This window comes from Falco rusticolus, chromosome 3 (genome assembly GCF_015220075.1).
Source record: "Falco rusticolus isolate bFalRus1 chromosome 3, bFalRus1.pri, whole genome shotgun sequence".
NCBI classification, from domain to species: domain Eukaryota; kingdom Metazoa; phylum Chordata; class Aves; order Falconiformes; family Falconidae; genus Falco; species Falco rusticolus.
Genome location: NC_051189.1, coordinates 70,697,864 through 70,722,898, shown reverse-complemented (window position 1 = coordinate 70,722,898; position 25,035 = coordinate 70,697,864). Strand labels below are relative to the sequence as shown.

The 25,035-nt window shown below is 38.6% G+C and overlaps 1 protein-coding gene across 5 annotated transcripts in view; it reads left to right on the top strand.

The window, feature by feature from the left end:
* Positions 1-25,035, top strand: part of TEX10 (testis expressed 10) — a 59,645-nt gene that overhangs the window by 2,186 nt on the left and 32,424 nt on the right. For 2 of the 5 annotated variants that reach the window (XM_037382269.1, XM_037382266.1), the window contains exons 3-11: positions 902-1,122; positions 1,228-1,416; positions 2,195-2,901; positions 8,568-8,811; positions 10,821-10,933; positions 13,306-13,544; positions 18,123-18,258; positions 23,642-23,817; positions 24,318-24,495. In XM_037382269.1, coding sequence (XP_037238166.1) covers positions 1,237-1,416; positions 2,195-2,901; positions 8,568-8,811; positions 10,821-10,933; positions 13,306-13,544; positions 18,123-18,258; positions 23,642-23,817; positions 24,318-24,495 — 1,973 coding nt within the window. In that variant the 5' untranslated portion in view covers positions 902-1,122; positions 1,228-1,236. The remainder of the gene's footprint in view (positions 1-901; positions 1,123-1,227; positions 1,417-2,194; positions 2,902-8,567; positions 8,812-10,820; positions 10,934-13,305; positions 13,545-18,122; positions 18,259-23,641; positions 23,818-24,317; positions 24,496-25,035) is intronic. The other 3 variants (XM_037382268.1, XM_037382267.1, XM_037382270.1) reach the window with 2 other exon arrangements.

Genomic DNA, 25,035 nt, shown 5'->3' with positions numbered 1-25,035 from the left:
AAAATCTAGTTACCCAAAGAGTAGTTTCAAAGGGGGAAGAAACAAAAAGTTTGTGTACCTGACAACATGGGCTTTATACTGTGTACAGTGGTGGTCTGGAATTATTTAGATTTCCAGCTCCATAAATTTCCTGTGATCATTAGAAAGTTGTGAGATGTTAAACCTCAACATCAGAATGGCTTTGTGCTTGTCTCCCCCTTAAAAATTGTAAGCAATCACTACAGCCAATTCTAGGAGTCATCAGACCTCGGATTCATGGTCTTAATTAACAGAAGTCTAGGCACAATTTGTGTCTGATGCTGAATGTTTTCACATCAGCTTCTGGAGTTTTGTTATGGATGAATTTAGAAATACAGAGATGAAGGGAAGGAAGATTAAATAAAGGAGCCTGTGGTGTATTGTTTGTTGGCGTGGATAGGGTTTTTTGTTTTGTTTTGGGATATTTTTGTAAGTCTGGTAGAATTAAGATTACTCTTATCAATACAGACATGTCAAAGCCAAAAGGTCATTCAGAAACTGAGGTCGGTTTTAATTTGTTTTATTTTTGCACATCTGGTATGTCTGTATGACTTCCGAGTATAGCTACTCATACTACCTTATCTCTTATGCCTTATAAATGACTTTGTTTTTCAGTGTCATCCCCCTCCCCCTTCATTTTTCTGGTTAGTGTTTTTAAATGTACAGGCTGACTTTTCAGTGTGTAGTGGAAGTTTTCTTAGGTTCTTGTATACTGTTGTTGTCAGTGAAAGCTGATTAAACCCATGATTTTACCTGTGTACCCATATAGATTATGCTGTTAATGATTGAATTGGTAAACAATGTACAAATTAAATGAAACAGTTTGCTGAGCTTCTTTGCCTTAACCAATAGTCAACTGTATAAAACATTGCTTTATTGGCAGGAACTTTTTAAAATAATAAAAACAAGAACTTAGCTGATAAGGCAGCGGAAGATGCAGCTACTTCAGTCATCTTTTCCAATGAAGTAGTTCTCAGAGCAGAGACAATCAAAGGAGCAGCAGAATGTTTTCTGGACACTAGAAGAACAACTGTGCTGAATCGGTCTGCATGTCTAGCCTAGCATCTTGTCTGAGGAGCGTCACTAGTTTATGCATAGGAAAAGGTGTGGAAACAGTAGCCTTTGTTAGGAAGTTGGTGCTCTCTGGTGGAAAAAATACTTGTTTGTAGTGTATTTAAACAAATTAAAATTCTGAATATCTTTTTGCAGAGAATCAGAATGACTAAAAAAAGGAAACATCAAGAAGATTTCCAGAAAGTGAAATTAAAAGTTGGGAAAAAAAAGCCTAAACTAGAGAATGCAACCGATACTACCTTCAAAACAAAGGCCATACAAATTCCTGAGCAGCTTAAAGAAGATGGAGTGCTTCCTACGCAAAATAGAAAACTTAACATAAAGGTATATTACATTCTGAAATGATGGAAAATTACTTGTCATTTATCTAGGCTTACTATGTTTACTAGAGTTTAGGGAAAAAAATCATTAAAAAATAAATAATGAAACCCATCAGAGTATGTGACTAGCCTCTTTCTTTGTTCTTGACAGTAAGCTGTTGCAGGAATTCAATGACTCAAATTCCTGGACCAGCGTATAACCCAAGGGGAAGTTTTTTACCAGTGCAAAAACTGAAGTTGCACACTGATTTAAGTATTGAGGATTAACATTCATTTTTTTAAAAAGTCTTGGCTCGTAACTTAAAGGCGTTGGTTTTTTTTAAAGTAGATCTCCTGAGACAGTGTTTTAAAAAATAGTGTATTTCTTTCAGTGGTGGTTCTGCTGTCCTTCCTTTGCGTCATCTTCTGTCTCTTGCAGCAATCTGCTTAAATTGAAGGAAGCTGGTGAGACTGAGATTTCATAGTTGTGCTTTTGAGAACAAGTGTGAGAGGACTTATTTTTGGTCATCCCTCTGTTAAGTCAGTAGGGTTGTACATAAACTTAAGAATGAGAAGTATCTAATTACCTGAAGGACAAACGTGGTGGCTTATTTTTCCTGTAATTGAATTTTGATGACTTGTTCATTGTTATGCTTTAAACTAATACTTGTTCTGAACATATTACACTGTTATGAACAGCAGTACATTATAAGAATAGACTGTATTTTTGAGTGTTGTAAGAAAAATGTGCTGGAGCTTAAAAGTAATAATGCTGGCAAGTATGTATGTTTCTTTCCTTTTAGGATCTGCTTTCACAGATGCATCACTATAGTCCTGGGGTTAAGCATAATGCACTCCTTGGGCTCAAAGATCTCCTGTCTCAGTATCCATTTGTAATTGATGCACACCTTTCAAACATAATAAGTGAGGTGGCAGCTGTGTTTACAGACAAAGATTCTGGTGTCAGAGGAGCAGCTGTTCACCTGCTGCAATTCTTGGCTTCAAAAATAAGAGCAGAACAGATTGCTCCGTTTTTTCCTTTGGTAAGTGCCCATCTATCCAGTGCCATGACTCATATCAGTGAGGGAATTCAGGAAGATTCATTGAAAGTCTTGGACGTTTTATTGGAAGCATACCCAGCTCTTCTCACAGACCGCAGCAGTATATTGTTGAAGAATTTTGTAGAGCTTATTTCTCACCAGCAACTGTCAAAAAGACTGAAAAACAGAGAGAAACTTTCCTGGATGCTCTCTGTTAACCCAAATCGCAGAGTGACTTCTCAGCAGTGGAGGCTGAACGTACTTAGCAGGCTCAAGAAGTTTCTCCAAGCAGTGGTAGATGGATCCAGTGAACTAGAGGATGAAGGGCTTCAAGAACAGAAGGATAGCCCTCATTCTGCGAGGAACCCAATATGTATAAGTTGGAAGGTCCATGCAAATAATCAGCAACATGTACAGCTGTTTGAAAATGGTGGCTTACGACCAAAGATCAACTCATCATTTAGACTGAGGTGAGAAAATGTTAATTAAATTTAGGAATTAATGTCAACTGTGTGATCACAGTGTTAAACTCTTGTTTGTTGCTGCTGAAGAAAACGGTTTAATTCTAATTGCGGAATTGTCCCTTAGCCATATTTTAGGACACTTAGTGTAGTGTGCAGTCATACTGCAGTGGTTTGAAAATATGGAAATGCTCAGCAGATGACTGTGCTATGTGTATATCATGACTTTCTTGTTATCAAATAAAAGCTTTATTTTATGCAATTCAAAATAATTTTGGAAGACCAACTCTTAACAGGTGTTTTTGGAATGTGAACTGACGACTGCAGGTTGTTGCAGGATATCAAACAGACCTGTCATCAAGCAGGGAATTTCTTTATATTAAATGTAAGTTTGTTTCATACGCAGTGATAATGAATTTTACTGAAATTTTGTGCTTTTACTTTGAAGAGTCTATCATAAGCTTAGGAGTGTTTTTTGTGAATGTAGCTTCTTTTAAAAAGGACAGGACATTAAGAAGTATCTGGCTGTATGAAGTTCTGCTGAGTTTCTGATTCTAGATATTTATAATCAATTCACCATTTTAATCTTCACCATGGATAAAAGGTACCTCATCTGACACATTGATGAATATGGAAGAACGCATAGTGTGTTTAGTCAGAGAAAGGTTTGTGTGCGTTTTAGTAGTAATCTAAATAGATGTGAGCTGAAGTTAAGGGAGAAATAACTAACCATCTTTATTTCTCTTCCTCCTTTCTGATTCACCCACTCCTCGAACTAGGGGGAAACCTCCCACCCCTCTTTATGGTACATGTATATGCATTGGCATCCTCATGTATATGCATTACTATAGATGTTACATACCTGCTGGTAGGAGACCTGGAATGAAGACTTGAAAAACAGGAACTGATTAGCCATTACACAGCGCTTCTGATCCATAGATATCAAGGTGGTTTGAAGAGAAACCACAATCCTTGTTTTACTGCTGGGGGAGACTGAATAAGCGGTATAAAGCGGTTACACCAAATTCATCTAGGAGGTCAGTGGCAGGAAAAGGTATAAATCCCACTGCCTAATCCATTGCTATGTCTATCTCATATTCATTCTTTGAATGAATGAAATGCAGAAGAGGAGGTGTTCTTTTAATACCACAAGTGTTGGCCTGAATTAGCGGGTGTTTTCCATCTCTGTCATGGAGACACAGAAATGACCATTCTATTCCCACTCTGCTAGGCTTCCTCTTGGTAGATAGCATATTACTTTTGGTGTAGGTATAGGAAATTTATATTAAGCTAAGTAAAATGTGCAGCTTATTCTCAAAAGGGTTGTTAACATGGCATTAGAGTTCAGTCATTGTATCTGCTGCAAGTAGAAATTCAGTTGGAAACCAGAGTAGTGAAGCCCACTTGTGGCAGGGGAAAGTGTGTGGTGGTGAGCATGAGAAAGTCGTATGGACTTCATCTCTGCAGTGTGGACCACTGTATCTCAGAGGATTCTTGAGTTGTGCCCTGAATGATGTGCAGTGTGTGATTATACCATGCCCTGTAATAGCTGAAGATGCATTTAAGCTTTACATCTGGTGTCATCTGAATTGAATTCCGGTTTTCTGAGGAGCTAGATTTTGGTGAAACATCGTGATCCACTTGTGGTTATAAATACTTTCAAAAAGGCGTTTGCAAGCATGAGGAGGAGCCAGAAGAATAGAAGGAAACATTGCTGGAATCCAAGGCGAGATTGGCAAAGCAGGCTGATGGCAGCAGAACAGAAGAATGGAAAGAGAAGGGGCACCTGCAGAAGGTACTAAAACGTTTTATTGCATTTGTGCCTATTTTTGGTATATTAATTTTGCACAGAAGGCCAGTACAACAGTGGCCATCTGTGAAATTCTAGAAGTGGAAGTTGCTGTGGTGGCTTTTGCATTTGCCACTGAAATATTTTTTAGTAATCTGAAAATGTTTAATTTTATCTCTTCCAATCCCAAGTATGGCCTTTTACAGGCATTCCCAGGCCTCTGCTGTGGCTGTTAATGCAAGGACAGAAATTACTTCTAATAAGAGGTGCAAAGCATCTGTAATGCTCCTTGAGTACTGCCCAAATCTCAAACTGTATGTGCTTTTGTTTAAATAAGTCAATGCACAAATAGTCAAGTCCTAACTATAGATAGTGAGTTGGCCAAACTGTAAGTAACTAATTGTGTGTGTGTTGATGGCTTCATCAATAATACTGCAAGTAAGCTTCATCTTTGTTCTTCAAAAAGTAGGCTTCCAAACACCACTAATAGTATGCTAAATTTTTAAAGTTCCTGTATGTTTTTAATCTTGCAAGTTTGATGGGTAGGAATGGCACCTAATTGATAACCTAGTGATATGGAAAGGGATTTTCAGAATCAGTTTGCAGTATTAGTGTTTATTAAAAAGCGTAGATTCTGAGCTTGGAACGCGAGATGATTCAACAATGCAAATCTTAAGACTTGTTTTCTGTTGTGTGCTGGGTCTTCCTACTGCGTGTGAATTAAAGATTACAGTGAATGAGGAGATTATTGAAATATGTGCCTCTGACTTTGCTGCTTTTTGCAAAACTCATTTCAGGTGTGGAAAAATGGAAAGCCTTCACAACTTAAATGTGGTGATACTAAGGTGTGTGATCTTTTTTTTTGAACTGGAAGTGGTGCTGAAGAGAAATGAGAGCTTCTGTTTCTGCTGAGAAAGGACAAAACGAAGCTGGCAGAGAAAAGCGAAGACCACTTGAAAGTCCAAAATGGAAGAAAAAGCACAGTGAATAAATATGTATATGGTGTGACCTGTGCATCAGATAGAAATGGAAAATGCAGTTCACTTGGTGTACTGGGTGTTTTCTTTGCTGCAGTGGCAACGTGTACAATAAAGAACAGTAACCTGGCTTAGGCTCTGAGCCGTAAAAACTTACTAACTTGCAATGACTTTTAGTATTTGAAGCAGCAGAAAGTTGTTCCCTTGTTTTCTGTTTCTTTTACACTTCCTCGACTTCCCTTTGCTGAATTTCTGTTCTCTTAATGTCTTATGGCAGGTATGTTAGTTTTCTTTTATTTGGTCCCGCTTTATAAAAATATTGGCATTTTGAAGAAAAATGACAGCTTAGGGGTACACAAATACCTTGCAGCTCCTCTCAATAGTATTTCATGCTGATATGAAGATAATATGCTTTTGTAATGATTCTGAAAGCCACTTTACCATTAAAAGATAGTGACCACAGATACGTGACAAAGATCCAACACTTTAACATGAAACCTTCCCAGTTCCAGTGAGCCTGTATTGCTAAGGATACTGTTAATTGAATGGATACTGGATGGGTTACAGTAATGCTTTGTCATAATCTGTTACTGGCAATCAGATTTTATTTACCTTTTTTATTGTTGATCTTGAATATTTGGAGGTGTCTTGAGAGATGGGGGCATCTTTTGCAGGGGTATGTGAAAGCTATGCTAAGTATTCTTGCCCATATGTTTTCAGCAGCTGGGTGGAATATCCCACTTGGCATGGATTCTTCCTTTTTTCCATCCCTTGTTTCAGATAAGTACTGGAATAGTTGTGATTGTTCTTGGTGGTGTACTTTTGTAGGAAGTGTGTTCAGGTGTGTGTTGCCAACTTCTTGCTTTCCTGCACTATTCAATGGGGAGATTGTTTTTGTATGCTCTAATTTCAGAGCTCTGCTGTAATATCAGGTATTATTTTCAGAGAACGATTAAAGATTATTACTTCAGGACTATTACTAATTACTGAGATTTCAGAATCTCAGCTGAGTGTCTAGTTCTGTCATGGCATAGCACTTACAGGACAGCCTAACTTTTTCAGTGATGTTACGGTCTTGGTGTAAACTGACTTGTCCAGTGGCACTTTAGAATTCATTGTGGTTATAACTGGAAGATGAGATTTATCTACTGTGTCTTTAGATGACTGAGAGTTAAATGTTTAAGTTGCAACCACTTTAAATTCTCTTTATAGTCTGAAACTGGTGTCTTGCCTGCAGTGTCTGCAGCATAGACACAGCATAGAGCAACAAAATAGGGACAAATAAGCCAAATTACATTGACTGCATACATTGGTTGCTGCAGTTACTGCTAAGCTTGATAAAATTTCAAGATGTCTGATAGTTGTAGGAGGTACTAAAGATTAAATTTTTTTTTCTTATGACCAGTTACGTTTCTGCATGTCCATTCTGTTTTGTGCTGGAGATGTAAATTCTTTCTCCCATCTTGCCTTCATTGAAAGGAACCTGTATTTGTCTCACATTTCCTTTTTAGTCCTTTGTAGATGTCTTCTCCCTGCTCCTTTTGCAAGTTTTTAATACCTGGGTTTGGTTTGTTTTAGTAATTTTCTTGCTATACCAATTTCAACCAGGGAGAAATGACAGAATACAATTTTCTATTATGTGCATATTATAGATAATTGCAACATCATGAGATGGGTAGCTTCATAGAAGGCTATAACTAATTGGATAATTTGGATACGACGGGATGACCAGGGAAAACTGATTTACCTCTTTAATCCAATATTAAATTTCAATATTTGTAAACAGAACTCTGCCTATCTGTGGAAGGAAAGCAAACAGTTTTTCAGATTTTATTTTGAGTATATACGTAAAGAAAAATCACCTGGAGAACACAATTGAAGTAGAAAGGAGTTTAACAGGAGGTTCAGTGTACCGATTTTATGTATATTAGGAAGTAGAATTATGATGGGAATTCCTTTCTGTGAGGTAGAAAACAAAATCATGGAAAACGATGTCAGAAATCATTGACTGAAAATATTGTTGATTTTTTTATTTCTTTCCTTTTTAAAATTAATTTTTAATTAAGGGCTCTGTATTGCTTAAAATTAGCAGGAGTTATTCAGGGTTTTCTTTCTTTCTTCTTTTTAAAATGGTTACAAATTACCTGCATTTATCCAGGAGCAGGATTTGGTCATTTGTGCTGATAATGCCTTTTGAAACAGTCTTTTAAGCAGGGGGGGAAGCCCTTGTTTTCCTTCCTTTCTTGGGAGATCTTCTTTTAATTTACACTGTCTCTTCATTTTTTAGTAATTTTTGTTTAAATTCATGTTGATAGCATCTTAATAATTTTCTAGCTAGTTGCTTGCCAGAGCATTATACTTAAAACATCAGGTGAGAACTAAAGCTATACTTTTGCAGAATTAATTCCCCCCCCCCCCATTGATATGAACAACCATTATTTTTATTATAGCTGGAGATAGTTATTAACTGTAATAAACTTCATGCATTTGACAATACTTCGTAGTCAGTTTCATTATTTGGCTTCAAGGAGCTTAAAACTTTTTTTATTTTGTTGTGCCGAGTACAGTGAATTCTTATCTGCTGGTTGAAGGTGATAATACAAAGCGTATTTCTCCACTTCATAGACTTCACACATAACAATGGGGAAAGAAATACTGAAATCTAAGAAGTTGTTACAGAAGCACACAAACTTGCAGGGAGACTCGGGAGCAGGTTTGTTATAGATGGTTTGAACTCCCTTTTTTCCTTCTAGCAAGAAAGCAAGTAAACATTTAATGTATTAAAAAAGTAATTTTTCTAACTTTTCCTGTTATTCCGGAAGCAGGAAAGTGGTCTTACTCTAATCTGTTTGTAAAGGTGTGATCTTTATCTTTTATCTTTTTTTGTTTGTTTTGCTTTTTTCATTTAGGTCTCTGGCAAGTGTAATGGACAGTGCAGAAAAAGGCCTGTCCTCGGCTGAAAACTTAAAAGGTTTTATTGAGATAATAATTCCATTACTGATTGAGTGCTGGATTGAAGCATCTCCTGCACAATCAGCTCCCATTCTCGGAAACCTTTTGGAATCAGAATCTCAGCAGCTTATGCAGCAAGTGCTTAGTATAATACATTTATTGTGGAAACTCACAAAGCGACATGATGAAACATACAAAATGGTAAGGGAGAGGTGATCTGTGGCATAATAATGACAGTCCATTTTGTTTTGATTGGGAACTAGTGATCTGGTGATTGCAAGTAGTGGAAATATTTTTATTAAGAGGGAAGAAGCCTGGGTTTTGAGTAGAATTCGAGTTTGGATTTTGTCAAGTCTCTTACTGTAGAAAATCTTTTGAACTGAACAATGACTTCACTAATAGTCTCCATGAATCCTTCTTGACAAATTGCAGCACAAAAGGTTTTGAAACTGAAAGTGGTGTTGGAGAAGAGGAGCATTTTGTCTCCCTGATAACCTCTAGAATATAAATATGAACAACGTGTAGGATGGAGTTGTTTGTGCCTTGGTTTTTTTATGTGTTGAAAAATTTTACAGGGGTGGGGGTTGAAAGTGAACAAACCCTAAACCCTTGGAAAGGTAGGATCTTATACCACAGTTATCCCCTGTAATTGTTTGATGCAATCTGTATTGTGTCATGATTGATTTGATGTCTTGTGATACTACCAAAACCTCAATAAGAACTTTGGAAAATACCCTTGTTGCCCAAATTATTTTGTCCGTCTTTTGATAAGTGAATCACTGTATTTTTGTAATTTTTGCTGCTCTTCCAGAGTTTTGCAAACTGGAAAAATAACACACTTTCCATTTTGACTGTTGAGAGTAGGTAGAAGCAGTGTCTTGGCAGCTCTTTGTTTTACTAGTGTGGAGGACTGTAGGTCCATTTGGTAAACAAAAATCTGTGCATAGAATAATTTGTTGGAAAACATTTGTGGAATTAATTGCATTAGACCAGAGTTACCCAACATGCAGAGCCTGAGGGGTGGATTCAGTGGTTCTGAACAAAACACACCATTCCCCTTTTTCCTCTTCATCTTTTCTAGAGGGCCTCTTGGAAGCAGGCAGGTGGCCAGGTAAATACCTGGGCCCACTTACTGCCCCTAGCCTTTTTCTTTAGGGTACTGCAGAGATGCTGCCCTTAGCCATAGGGTGCCTGCATTTCGGTTACATGAAAGGAGTGCTGCTGTGTCAAGGTAGGAGCTGGGTTAGGTACATGCAGTTGCATTATGACCTTAGGACATTTTGGCAAAAAAAATTGATGCCCATACAACTTTTTTTTTTTTGAGCATATTGTGGTTTAGATACTACATGCAATTTATTTTGTCTTTTATAGTCACGTTTATATATAAAAAATGTATTCAAATGGCTCAGTCTGAAAATGGAAGCTTTGCTGGTTTGATAGCCCTTGGGCTTACAGGCCAAAGTGGTTATTACAGACACTTTGGGAAACCACTTTGAATCTGCTTAGTGGAAACCTATTAATCTTTGAAAAAGTATAATGGTCATTCTTATTTGTAGAATTTTTTGAATATATATAAAAAATTATTCTATGTGACCAATTTGTTAGTAATGCATGATTTTTTTTTTTTCATGAGTTCTGCGGGACACTGTGGAACGGTGACTGTGGATGTCTGCTAACATATAAAGTAAAATTAGTTTTAAATTTTTGAAAGAGTCCTTTTCTCTAAGAATGGCCTTTCTACTGGGAAATGTTTTGTCAGTGGGCTTTGAATAAGTACACTAACAATGGGGAAGATAGAGAGTCAGAATACATCTTAATGGAAAACTTGGGACGGTCACTGCAAGTAAATCAGAGTTCACTCTGATAAATTGATACAAAAGCACACTTAATTCACACCTGTAACTCACTCAGTTTAATACTGCATATATCCACGTTAATATGTGCTAAGAAAATATACTGAATACAGTCCAGTCTGAATTAAACATTGCTTAACCTTGATTTAAATTATAATTTTTACCCCGTTGTTTTATGGACCTTCAGGTTCATGCACAGGCCTTCACATTTACATCTGAAAGTAAATCTGTATGAAAACATGAAACAGAAGCTAAAGTTCCTGGTTTTCATTGATTCCAATAATGGATTTTGGAAGATGATTGCATTGATGTATTGCACTTACTACCATGTGTTCTGTCATCTGCTTTCCTTAACAGGAACTATGGCTTCGAATGAATTACCTTGTTGATTTCAAGCACCACTTCATGCGTCATTTTCCTTATTCTTTACAAGAAACAGTAAAACACAAAAAGAAAGATTCGTGCAAAGGGTAAGAATGAAATCAATGTCATGTTACAGCTTTTAATTTCATAAGAGAAGAGATAATGTGAGTCATGCGCTTTATCCAGTATTAAATTTTTTAATGTTGGAAAAGAAAACTTTTCATTGTGTGTTCCTTGAAGTTCTGTAGAGAATTTTCTATAGGAAGGTGGCACTGCTTTGAATTGAGAAATTTTGGTTGTTCTTTGTAAAAGTATTGTGTAGGAAGTTGTCTGAATAGCCTCCAGTAGAAATTAAAATGCTGTCCTTGAGAAATGAAAGTGTTTTATTGAACTCTTGATGTGGAATTTGCATATTGCTAAATGGTGATTTGCATTCGTCTGACTAGTTTCATATTTCTGCGTGTTTTCTTAAGTCGCTTGCTGAATTGCGTCAAAACATAGTTAAAACATTGTTTTTTCACCCACATCTACTCTTCTATAGTTGTATTACAGGGATGGCTAAATACAGCTAGGAGGGGAGATGGGACACATTGTGCCTATCTTGTTATGGCAAACCAGCACTGGAGCAGAAGCTAAACGCGTTTCTTCACTGTTGAGCTGGCAGAGTGGGTGCACCAATTTTATTCTGGTACAGGCCAGTAGCAGATCGTCTCCCGTCTTGGCTCCCAGATGTGAGACTGTATTCGCGCAAAGTCTGTTCTGGAGTCATTCTGCACCTTTGCAGTCTATGTAGAATGCTGGTGTAGGTACAAAGGATATCCGCCAGTGTCTGTCTTGGTTTCAGATACTTGCAAACTGCCACCGCAGCTAGAGCTGTAGTAGTATACAAAGGGTCTACCGTTACTTGAGGCTGAAATTTTGTTTGGTATTTTGACTGTTGCATTTTCTTTTCCTGGAGGGACACATAGATTAGAAGTACAGCATAGCTCTTTGTTAAATGCTGTCATTTCAGCAAAGTCTTACCTATTAAGTTCATACAGCCAAAAGGTGTTCTGCTTTTCCACGTTTTGACCTGAAAACCCTTCCTTGAAACTGAAAATCTCAGAATTAGCAGTTAGGCAATCTTGCCTTATGACATCCTGACTAACCATACTTCTGTTGATCTTCCTTCAGTCTGGTACTAAGTTTTGCCCCATTGTTACGCTTTAAAATAAACAGGTTATTGGATACATGCAGGAAAAACAATATGTGAAACTTATTTTTTTAAAAAACCTCATTTTTAGAAAACACTTGTGTTTTTATTTTGACTATTATTTCAAGACCTCTCAAAACTTAGCTTTATGCCAGAAAAATAAAAACAGCTGCTTTTTTTCCCTTGTTTCCCAATATATTGGGTTAAAGGCTTGCATTTGGAAACCTTCCATGGCATTTCAAAGCTTCCTTCCTTATCCAGTTAGAAAAAGTTGCAGAAATTTACCACAGTGTTACTGATAGTGCTTAGTATCTACATATTCTAAGCATAAAATTTTAAGTTATTAGCATTTATGCCATCAGTAAGTAATGTTCACAGGCTGAGATTTATTTGCTCATATTGTAATGGTTAGCTCTGAACTGAGGGGTGACTACACTTTTATTAGTGCAGGTTTGAAGTCCTTTTTGTTACTTTGTTTTCACAACTTTGCTTTGTGTTCTGGATGTAGACATTCATATTGTGCAGCTTTCTGCAGATAAATGCTGTGATTTTTTTTATATATACTGTGAGTGACCAATCAGCAAGTAGTGAATTTCTAGCATTATATGTCAAGCTGCAATACCCTTGATTACTTTCTTTTTGTCTTTCAAATCTCTGTAGGGCAACAGGGTGGTCCGGCAGAATATTGTGATGGTGAAAAATGTGGTTTTGATTCCACATGAATTTGGAAAGAAGTACATAAATGGACTTCCCTGGGCTGTTTGTGGTGCTTTTTGTTGTTGTGTAATAATGACAAAATCCATGTGATTCCTCACAGGAGAAACACAGAAGACACTGCAACTAACTAAGGATTAACTTTTTAGCTTTTTTACTGGTTTCAGTCACCTAAAAGTCACCCACTGCTAGGCCAGACTAAAAATGTCAAACAGGAGAAAAGATATGATTTAGAGCATTGGTTGTTGCCGCCACTATAAATATGTGAAACAGGCATTTTGGTGGCAGAACAAAAAATTAAATACCCATATGTCAAATATGAAGACTTTGGACATGTGTATTGACTTTAAAACTTTTTTCCGACATAGTATAATTTCTACCAAAGTAACACATATTAAAAGGCACAAAATATTTTTTTGAAATATCTCTTTTTGACTTTAAAACTTTTTTCTGACATAGTATAATTTCTACCAAAGTAACACATATTAAAAGGCACAAAATATTTTTTTGAAATATCTCTTTTTTCTTCTTTTTTTTCTTCTTTTTTTCCCCTTCCACACCCCTCCGTTCCAGCAACAAGTATTGTACGACATCCTCAAACAGCGTAGACCATCTTTTACTGAACTTAACCTTGTGTGACATAATGGTTTCACTAGCAAGCACTTCAACACTTCAGATGGATTCTGGTTGGCTGGACATGATAAGGAAGTTTGTGACAGATACTCTTCAGGATGGCAGTAAGCTGAATAGCAAGCAGGTGAACAGATTGCTTGGTGTGACTTGGAGACTAATGCAAATACAGCAAAACAAAGGTAAGGGTTTCTGAAAAGCCAAATTATGCAGTGACAAAGAGGTTGAGTTATTGTAGCATTTGCAGGTCACTTCATCTGATATCCTCCGTTTTTACGTTACAGTGTATTTTGTCTAAAGAGCTAAACTGAATTTCATGGTCATATGCCTGCATGTAGCATTGAAAACTGCTTGATTTTAGGGATGCTGTTAGATTCATACTGTTGATGTGCAAAGTACTAATACATTTGTGTACTTGTTTTCTGGTTTTACTTCTTAAGATTTTCTTATAAATGGGAAGATGAGGGGGGTTTACTGAAAAAAAGAATTACTAGGATGTAGAGGTACATGACACTTTAATATTCCAGTCCTTATGTAAAATCATTAATGTAGTTGGTAGGCTCCATTGACTACTGCCAGATGACCATTCTGGTTCTGTAGTGACATGAAATGCCAAGATAGTTGTGATGGAAGCTGCTCTAAAATATTTTCCAAGAGAAAATATATTGCCAGTTGTGACTTGCAGGACCAGTACAGTGTTTTGCCTTGGTTCCTGCCCCTCCCCCGCCCCTGCCCTTTTTCAAATACTTCTTGGTTTTGTTCCAGGTGAGACCTTGGTTGACATGTCCATTATGTAATCAATGTAGGACTTAGTGAAAAATTCCTTTCTTAAATAAATCTAAAGGTGGCAGAGGTCTGTGGTGTCTTCCTAGTCTGGTAGAAGTGAATCCCACAGCCACACGGCCAAGTAGAGTTTACAGAAAATGCTTTGCCCTTAGCAGCAGGTTTTGTTGTTAGTGTTGTAAGTGGAAAAGATGTCAAATGTCCCTCACATATATTTTGGCAGTTAGTTGTATCTCTGTCCAAATAGATTTTTAATTGGGAATCTGTCTATTCCTGTGTCTCTAATGACGAAGTTAACTAATTATTCCTATCTGCACCCCAAATTTAGCTTCTTGTTGAAGGCAGATAATAGTCCAAAGTTAGAGGTGTGCCTGTCTCGCCAGCTGAGCTAAAGCAGAAGAGTGGCTACAAAGGAAAATAGTTTCCAAACTATTGTTAGACTGTTAAATCAGATACTTCATGCTTTTCCTTGTAATGAAACAGTGATTTCTTTTTTCTCCTTCGTTTACCAAACTTTTACCAGATAGTGGATAATGGCTGGTGTTTTTCTAACTGAAGTGGCCATTTTAGTGCAGTAATTTTACTCAGGAATGCAGAAAATAAATAAGCTTAAAAAAAGTTTAAATGAAATTGTAAAAGATTAATGTGTATGGGTCTTGTCTGCTGATCCTGTAAAGGTTCAGGAATTTCACTGCAAGTAGAAAATTGTTTACCTCATGAATCTGTATCTGTTTGTGTGGACAGTATATCTCATCCCTTCAACATAATCCTTGTGCAGTACTAAAAGCCTGATTAGATGTCAGGTTCTAATTCATTCAAGTAAATAATTCATTTACTACATGTAGAGGATGTACAGCCTTGACATGCTGAAGAAAAGGGCTGATGGCTCGTTTGGCAAGAAGTGCAAAGTCCTGCACCTGGGGAGGAGCAAGCCCATCATGCAGCTGTGTATGCTGGGGGCTGACCAGCTGGAAAGCAGCTTGGCAGGAAAGGGCCAGCAGTGGGCCCTGGGGGCAAAAAAGGTCAGTGGTGTCCTGGGCTGCATTAGGAGGGATGTTGACAGCAGGTTGAGGGAGGTGATCATTCCCCTCTGTTCTGCACTGGTGAAGCCTCATGGGGAGTGCTGTGTCCAGTATTGGGCTCCCTCACATAAGAGACATGTAGACATACTGGAGAGAGTCCAGCAAAGGACCATGAAGATCGTGAAGGCACAGGAGCTTCTCTCCTATGAGGAAAGGCTGAGAAAGCTGGGGCTGTTCAGCTGGAGAAGAGAGCAGAGGGCATTTCATCGATGTATGTTAATACCTGAAGGGAGGGTGCAAAGAAGAGGGAGCCAGGCTCTTCAGTGGAGGCAGTGGGCAAAAACTGGAACACGGGAGATGCTCTCTGAACATCGGGAAACACTTTTTTCACTGTGAGAGTGACCAGGCACTGGTACAGTTGCTCAGGGAGGCTGTCGAGTCTCCATCCTTGGAAATACTCAGATGCTGTCTGGACATGGTCCTGGACAGCCAGGTCTAGCTGATCCTGCTTGAGCAGGTGTGTTAGACTAGATGATCTTCAGAGGTCCCATCCCACCTCAAGCATTATGTAATTCTGTGGAAGAAGAAAAGCTTCTTTCCTTGATTTCTTTTTTTTTGATGGCGCTTTAAAATTTCTGCACGGTATTGTGTCAGATGACGCTGCAAGAGATGGTACAGAACAAAAATATAACTGATTTGTTTAAAACCTCTCTGACATTGAGATTAAGGGCCTGGAAAGATACGTCGTGTTTAGAAGACAATACAAAATTAAAAATTAACTATTAAAATACAATTATTTTTTTTTAAGAACACAATGGCAATCAAAAGAGGGGAAATGTAGACAGAAAAAACAGAGCTAATGAATGAGAGATTAAATAAAAATAAGTCAACCTGCGCATTGTGCCACGAAAGCATGGTGGTATCTTTGCAGTTGCATTTTTCGGGGTTGTCAGTTTTGAGTAACTGTTTATGCCGAGGTGAAATGCACATATCCACCTTTTTTCTGTGGATGTCTTGAAGAGCTTTGAGCTGTGTTGTTTGAAGATTTCTCTGCATTGTTTAAAGGTCAAACTTTGGATCTGTTCTCTGTAATTAGGAGGTCTGCTCCTTTCTTGCATCTCTCAGGTATGACTTTATCAGCAGCTTGCCTGCTAGTTGTATTTTTGATAACTTTTCTTTGAGTAACAAAGCAGGCACACTCAGTCACTTCAGAAGGCTTGTCATGTGCCAATTAAAACTGAAATATGTTAAAAATCATGAGAACTTCGGCTGCATTTTGGAAGTCTGTATAATGCGGACCTCTTAAGTACTACTTCTTAAGAATACTTTTAAAATTGCTTCCATTTTTTAAACTTGTCCTTTTTATATGAAGCAATTCAAACAGTAGGAACTGCTTTACTAAATGTGCCGTAGAGAGTTGGAAGGTGTCTGAATGTCCTACACACTTAGAATATTTATTCATTGTATTTGTTCAGTTCACAGATCATTAATTATCTAAAACCCATGCAATGGGATAATTGTTATTCAATTAAGAATAAGCCAGTGTTCTGTTTAAGAAACACTATCCAAGATGAATCTTCACCTGAAGAGTATGTGAATTGAATAAGTTGATGCTCCCGATGCAATAAAAAGAACTTAATAATTTATCATAATTAAAATCCATTCTAATATTTGATGTATTTTTCTGTTGACAAGTATGTTAGATTTCAGCTTCTAGGTAGCTCCCTGCATTATGCTGAAGTATGACTGTGCCATTTCATCCACTTTTTATAGCGTGCCTTTTACAGAGAACCCCTACACAATAACTTAAATCTGTTCCCTGGTTAAGAGTTTTACTGATGAAGACCAGCCTCTGACAGGATCCGGAATCATTTTTAGCGTGAAGCATTGTTGCCTCTCTAGGCAGAAGTGGTGTTCAGTATGGAACACAGTTGTATCTGGTTTTGAATACAGACTGCTCTGTACATCTGGATGGAAAGACAAAGGTTTTGCAGTCTCAGTCTATGAAGATAAGGAAGTGATTGCTGCTATTTAAGTATTGTCTTGGCAGCCGTGAATTCCTTGGGACCCCAAGCTCTTCTGAGACAAATTGAGTCAGGTCTCTCAATACCCTTCATGTATTTCTAAGTTTTCAGATGCTTCCCCATTCTTTCCATGCTTATCTTCTCTCAGTTCAGATATTTTTTCCATGTTTTGTTAATTTTTACATCTAGTGGTTTAGTCCAGTTTCTAAAGAAAATGTTAGGTTTGTTTCTCAGTGTACTGGTAAATTCTGTAACTTTGTTACAAGGGTAGAATTTTCATACGTTGTTTTAAGTGTGGTGATAACACATAGCTAATGAGAGCTTCAGAGAAGGTAAGGTTCCAGTGGAGTTTAGCGGTTCTCTTTGCAGTGGCTTGCCAGTGGCCTCTTGAGGCGTGTATTTTCTGGTTAATTGGCAAATATGGTTTGTAGCCAGCTGGTTCAAAGACATGCAGAGCTGGTAAGGCTGGTGTGTGTGTGGCAGGGAGAAAAGAATAGTATAGAGAGAACTGAAAGCACTGTGATGATGAGGGTTGAGGGGGCATAAGTGAGGTATAAAGGAGAAGATTGGTGTGAGGTTACTGCACTAGGGGAAAAGAATGTGGAAGATGGCTGTGGAAAGCATGAATTCATTAGTTCTTAGCTGCTTCACAACCTGTGCACGGCCTTGTCTTCAAGAAGTTCTGAAGTTTTCACTTGCATGTTGTCTCTGTTCTTTTGTGTGTCTCTTTCACAAGCTATGCAAGATGATGATGTTTCAATGGTTTAGAAGTCTATCCAGTAGTTGTTTTAAAAAATTTTGATACTTCTCTGTGGAGTTAAATTTAAATAGTTGCAGATAAGTATTATAGGTCTTCCGTATATGTGTGTGTATATATAAAATCAGAAGATTAAGAAGCACTACTTCAGATTTTTGTATATTTTCTTTCTAGTGGCAACAGAACCCTTGATAAAAGCAGTATATACACTGTACCAGCAAAGGAATCTCCTCTTTCCAGTTCGTACATTGCTTTTGAAATTCTTTAGCAGAGTTTACCTGAAAGAAGATTTGAGGACTCAAAGAATCAGGTAAAAAACATTTTCTTTTTTTTCTTTTCTTTTTTTTTTTTTTTTTCCATTTCAACATAGTATGCTTCTTTCAGAAGTTAGAATACTGGATTTCTATGTAGACATTATAAAACTTCATTCTGAATCTGTTTTGGCACTGTGTCACTGAAATTTGAAAGTTCAGGTTCTCTGTGAGATTGACGTGTATTAGCTTAGTTGTCTTTTTTTGTAACTTCAGTACTAGATTGATATTAAGGATTTCAATTTTAACTTGAAGTACACTGCTGCAAGCTCGTTACTGGCTGTGCAGTAGTCGCTGGATGTGTCAGGATTGTGCAGCTGTAGCCATGGTGCACTTCATTACTTCAGCCTGAGGTGGTGTGTGGACCTGTGACTTAGTGCCTTTGATGGTTCTGGTAGTGCCTGTCTAGCCTTTTGTACCTATTTTCTTTAAGAAAAGTATTCTGTTGTTTTGGGTATGTGGTCCTAAGGAGACTAGGTTTAGGAAAATGTTCTTGAAATGTTTGGGTTCCCAGTTTCATACTTCTATTAGATATCTGGGGTGCTTCAAGTAAGAGGAGATGATTTTCTGTATTGCTGCTGTTATTGTTCATAATAAAATTTGTCCAAATCATTTCCAAGTCTTAACTTTTCCAGAGGGTGTTTTTCAGCCAGGTCATCTGGTTCCAGCTACATAAAATCCTTAAACACAGGTCAGGCTGCATCAATCCTAACTTGTTTGAGAACAGCAAAGAGATGTAAGATCATATCCATGATACCTGTTTCTGCTGCTAGGTAAAAAATAAACCTCAGGGTCCCCAGAAGTACTGGCATCCAGTAGCAGAGTCAAGCTTTCGGAAAATTGTTGTCTTCTGCAACTACTTTGCTTTCTTAAATTTTACATTGTAGTAATGCCTGGGTGTACATGTAATTAATTCTGCAGCCAGAAACATCTAACACTACCCTATGAACGCTATAAAAAGTATGGGGAATTTGAATGGCAAACAGAAAAAAGGCTTGGGAATATCCCATTTTCCTCCTTTTCTCAACCAGCTAATTTCCCAGAGGTTACTGTTTTCTCTACTTACCTGGAAGTCTTGAGCATCTCATCCAGTTTCACATGATCATCTTAACTATCTAGAAAGCTTTAGTTTTCTATCTTTAGATGTCACAAATAGCACTAGTTTTTCTGCTGTTCATCTTAGTCTTCACATGGAATTGTGACTTTTTAGAAACAGATGAATGAAATTTCAAAAATTTGTTGCAAAAAGGATAATTGCACTTATGTCTGATAAGACATTTTAAGATGACATAATTCTTGTATGCTATACTGATTCATTTCTTTCCTTTAAAAACAAGTGGTTTTTTTCATTATTGCAAGATGTGTACTGTGCAGTAGATCCTGGATGACATTCATGTTATTCCATCTAGTTTGACGTCATAGCTCCTTCAGCCCTCCTGTGATTGCTCTCCTCCATATTTATTTTTTTTCTCAGAAGCTTGTCAAGAGTAGTCTTAAGAGGAGCAGAAGTTTTGTTGGAACATTTTCCAAGGATATTTAAGTGAAGGTGTTTAATTTTTAGGTGTATTTGATTCAAAGGCTAGGTAGAAGCTTTTGGCTATTGTTGCCCTGTGAAAGAAAACTTGATTGATTTATTACAAGGTTCAGAATTAATATTTTGGTCTTGATGTTAGTATATTGTAGTGGTTTAACCCCAGCCGGCAACCAAGCACCATGCAGCCACTTGCTCACTGCCCCTCACCCAGAGGGATGGGGAGGAGAACTGGAAAGGAATGTAGAAGTCAAGGGTTGAGATAAGAACAATTTAATAGGCAAAGCAAAAGCCGTGCACACAAGCAAAGCAAAACAAGGAATTCATTCACCACTTCCCATGGGCAGGCAGGTGTTCAGCCACCCCCAGGAGTGCAGGGCTCCGTCACACCTAACGGTTACTGGGGAAGACAAATGCCATAATGCCGGATGTCCCCCCCCTTCCTTCTTCTTCCCCCAGTTTATATACTCAGCATGTCGGCATATGGTATGGAATATCCCTTTGGCTAGTTTGGGCCACCTGTCCTGGCTGTGCCCCCTCCCAATGTCCCGTGCCCCCCCAGCCCTCTGGCTGGCAGGGCCCAAGAAACTGAAAAGTCCTTGATTTAGTATAAACATCACCCAGCAACGACCCAAAACACCAGTGTGCTATCAACGTTGTTCTCACACCAAATCCAAAACACTGCACTGCACCAGCTACTAAGAACAAAACTAACTCTATCCCAGCTGAAACCAGGACATATCTTCACCCCTAATCACTACACACATATGCGTAGTCATTGTGTGTTTACATGCATACCCAGTGTGTATGTACACACACGCATGTATATATACTGGTAGAGACTTAAAGGCTATTTAGCCTTACAGCTTGCCTTCCACACTGCTGACCTATGTGAGATGCTATAGAAAGAAGGCAAGAATTACTGTTCCATACTACTCTTAAGCTTCTAACAATTTTGAAGCCTGTGCTTCCTCACAGGGCAGATCATCTGTGTGTTTAGTATCCCTCGGTGGATGTCATTTCCATGAGCTCTTCTAGTCATTCCTTGGAGCTGCCTAAATCAAGAGCGGCTGCAGCATCCTTTGGAAAGGAGTGACAAAGCTCAGCTATCTGAAGACCAGCTTTTGTTTGTTTTGATCACGGCTCCTTCTAGTTTCATTTGATACCAGCACCCATTTCTTTTGTGGGAAGAGAAAACAACCGTTTTATTCCCATCCACCATTTACATGTCAAGTGACTTGAGACCTCTTTTGAGCCCACCTCCAACTCACCCACTTCAGTTGTCTGTTCTCCAGGCTTTTCCTGTTGTTAAACACAATCTCTCTGTGCAAGGCTCTTCCCTCTTATGTCATCGATACCTAGTTTCCTTGAAAAGCTTTTGGTCAGTGATCTTGTCTTTTGAAAATGGAATAATTTTTATCATCATTATGGTACTCTTGTTGACATTTTCAAAGACCTACTTTGAACTTCTTGATTACACCTGGTTGCTTCTTTCATGTAGTCATCACTTCAATAGTAAGCTGATGAAAATGCTTTTGGTTTATAAATGATACTTGGTTTGATAAGACAGGGTGTCATAGAAATTGTAGACTACTGAAGATATGATCTATAGGATTCTTTCAGTTTGAGCTAGAAAAGATAAATGAAATCAGATCTATAATGGAGGTTGTCAAGTTTACCAAAGACGTTTAAAGGAAAGAGAAAAATTATTAGTGAAGTTCCCTGAAGTACTGGCCCTGAAGGCCAGTTGATTGGAATGGGGAAAGGAGGTCTGGAGAATAAAGTCATAAATACAAATGAAAATTTTTCTAGGGCTAAGGAAGAACTGGTCTGAGGTTTGGGTTTGGTTGGGTTTGGTTTTTTTCTATTTCCTGACCATTTTTTAGGGGGTGTTTAGAGTAAACAGCACTTACAGAGAAAGGGAAAAAAGGAATTGATAAGCAAACGGGTTTCATTCCTACTTTTCTGACAAGAAGGTTAGAAGTAGCAGTTCCTAAATGTGAAAACAGCAAAAGCTTCTTAACCACCACACTATAGGATAAGGGAAGAAGTGGGTCTGAAATTAGGGTGAATTGAGGTTGTCCTACAATATAAGTAAGTGTCACATTTTCCCATAAAGATTATTATAATTTGTGTCAAACACAAGGGATGATCAGAGTCCTCAGATAAGAAAACAACAGTGCTGTAAACAAATTTGAGTTGAATGCAGTCAAATGACTGCAAAAGAGGACGATTAGGTAAATTTTATTCCAGAGGCTCAAGAGAACTGGAACGTGAAAATGCCGATAGTAAGAACTCTGTTACCTTTAAAGGCAGGTGATGCAATATGTATTTAGTATAAAAGATGGCATCTCACCTAGAGAGTAGGAGCGTGTACAGTGGAACACACTGTACACAGGTAACAACAGTGGAAATGGTAAAACTGGAGTGAGTCTGCCTGTGCAGTTCCTCAGAGCTCCTTTGAAGCTAAACTAGATGTTATCATTAATGACAGGCACACAAAACAGGAGTATGCCAATAGAAACTTTCTGATGACACACAGTTTAGAAACACTACCTGACCAGAGGAAATGAGAAATAAACCAGAAGAATTGGATTACCTGAGGGAATGGTAGAAGAGGGAAGAGAAGTATTTGTACAAAACACAAATTGGTGCATTTAGCAACTAACAGGATTTTTTAAAATGTAAAATTCAGCCGGGCAGTTGCAAACAATAGTCCTGTGATTAATCTCTCTCCTATATGCTGGGTTGTGTACTGGGGATGGGGGGTGGGGGGTGGTGGAACAAGTGTAGATTTTAAAGATACTAAGTGTTAGCAGAAGATACATGGAAGTATTGTAATCTGTGAACAAGCTCATTTGATACCTCATTCAGTTGTAGTTACTTATGCACAAGAAAGCCCAAATTGTAAGAGCTGCAGGGGCAACCTAAGCTATAGATTCTTTCTGCTTATGTTTGAATTGTCCCAAACACCTCAGTTGTGCTTGCCTGAGGCTCTGGGTAGAGTCAATAGAAAGGTAAACATTCCAGCAGAATTTACGTAAAAAGTCTCTTTAAATTTAGCAAGTGAAGAATCGGATCAGCTGAATGTAATGAAACACATGGGCCAGACAGATACGCAGGGACATAGCACCCTTGGGTTGAGAAAGTTGTCTTGTGAAAGTGAGGCCACTTTGTCGTCCATGGAAAGCCATGGTGACCGCAGGAGGTTCTGTATGACTGGGAAAAGACTGCTGTTTAACCCATCTTGAAGAGAATCTGGGGAATTTCAGGCTGATGAGCCTTGGCATGGTCCCTGCAAAGGTTGTGCAGCCCTTTGCTTGGAATTGATATGAACATGTAAAGACAAAGCGGGTAATCGGGAACAAGCTAGCGTGTATGCGAGAGCAAACTGTACTTTACTGACATGATAGCCCCCGATGACGAACGATGAATAGCTGCATGGTGAAGGGGAGAGTGTCTTGACACAATAAACTTGTTAATAAGGTTTGTTTAGTGCTGTGTTCTATCAGTTTTATTTTTTCGTTTTGCTTTAAGTGGTATCGGAAATGTTGATTTGCCAGCATATGGTCAGTTCACACAAATACTTTCTGGAAGAGTTGAAAATATGCAGTGCGAAAGCTGTGGATCAGATAAATACTTCTGATGTAGCTGTAGTGGCACACCAGTGTTCTCAGATCTTCTGGTGAAGTATTCTCAGCACATCACAGTATTGCAGTTTATTGTAACTTAAATGTACCTGTCATTAAAGCAACTTAGTCAACTGGAGAGAGTAAGTTTGTGGGGCGGTTGTTGTTTTGGTTTGTGTGTTTTGGGTTTTTTCCCCCAACTAATTTTCCCTCTTTCTTTAGAAGTCGAAGTAAAGTTTTATCTCGTTGGTTGGCTGGCTTACCTCAGCAGCTTGCTCTGCTTGGCTTGAGAAACCCTGAGCTTTCAAATCAGCTGATTGACATCATTCATTCTGCTGCTTCTCGTTCAAACAAGGAATTATTGCAAAGTTTACAAGCCACTGCTGCTCGAATATATGGTAAGACTTTTACACTACAGTGAAATGAATTTTGTCCATCACTTGGCAGGGAAGTTGCAATATGTGGGAAATATTGATGTTTCCTAGAAGAGCATATAGTCGGGAGGCAGGGGGGACAGGGGTGGAGATCAGTTTAGTCCCTTTTAGAAAAGGTTGAAACAAACTGTATGTCATTTCCTAGAGGCTAGTAAAAAAGTTAGATCTTTAGGTCGAGTCAGTAGGACTTGGACAGACTAGAAGGTTCAGGTTTTGTGAAATCTACTTCTTGGTAGCATTGCTTCTCTTTTCTGCCCCCCCCTCCCCACGTTAGTTATATTGTCTTCCCTCCAGCAAGTGCTGTAGGCCTTTAACTAAGACTAGTTAGAAGAGAGTGGGGTCCTTTGCGGAATTGCTGCAGAGTTTCGCCTGCGATGCTTCTGCTGTGTGATTGTTACCCAGCGGTTTTGCGCGTGGAAAAGCAGTGGCACGTCAGCGTTTCGCTTCCCTATGTGTGCCGGCAGATCCGCTAGATGGTACCCTGGTCCTGCTGCCGGCCGAGGCGCAGCGGCGGCTGGTGCAGCTGGTGTACTTCCTGCCCTGCCTGCCCGCCAGCCTGCTCGCCGGCCTCAGCCGCTGCTGCATCATGGGCAGGATGTCCTCCGAGCTGGCGGCCACCCTCATCGGGATACTGCACATGAGGTACGACAGTGGTTTGTGTTTGCTGCGGGGCGGGGGGAAAGTCAACCAGACAAAAAAACCCCCACACAACTGACTGCGGACGTTTATTCATTGTGAACTTTGTTACTGGTTTGCACAGGAAAAGGCAATATAGTGTGCAAGAATTGGCATCACAAAGAAAGTTAGTGCTTCCATCAAACTTCACTCCTAGCCTTTCACTTCCAGTGTCCTTCCACTGATCAGTTTTCTCCAATGCTTGATCACAAAGTCATACCAGTTACCTGTAAGGCTACGTGGTGTTGAGCAACCTCTACCCAGAATGTCATTGCTGGTGGTTTTTATTCTGCTGCTGGTTGCAGCTTTTCCTCATAAGTACTTTGACCTGACAGTGTTTCTAGTGAAAAATGACCAACTAATGTGTATTCTCAAGTTCTGCTTACTTTCAAACTTTTTAAAACTTAACTTTGCTTACAATTACTACACTTGCCTAGCAACTATGATTTGGCTGTTTAAGTGTCTTGTTAGAAATTATTCATGGTCTTGTTTTTGTCCTGGCCTGAA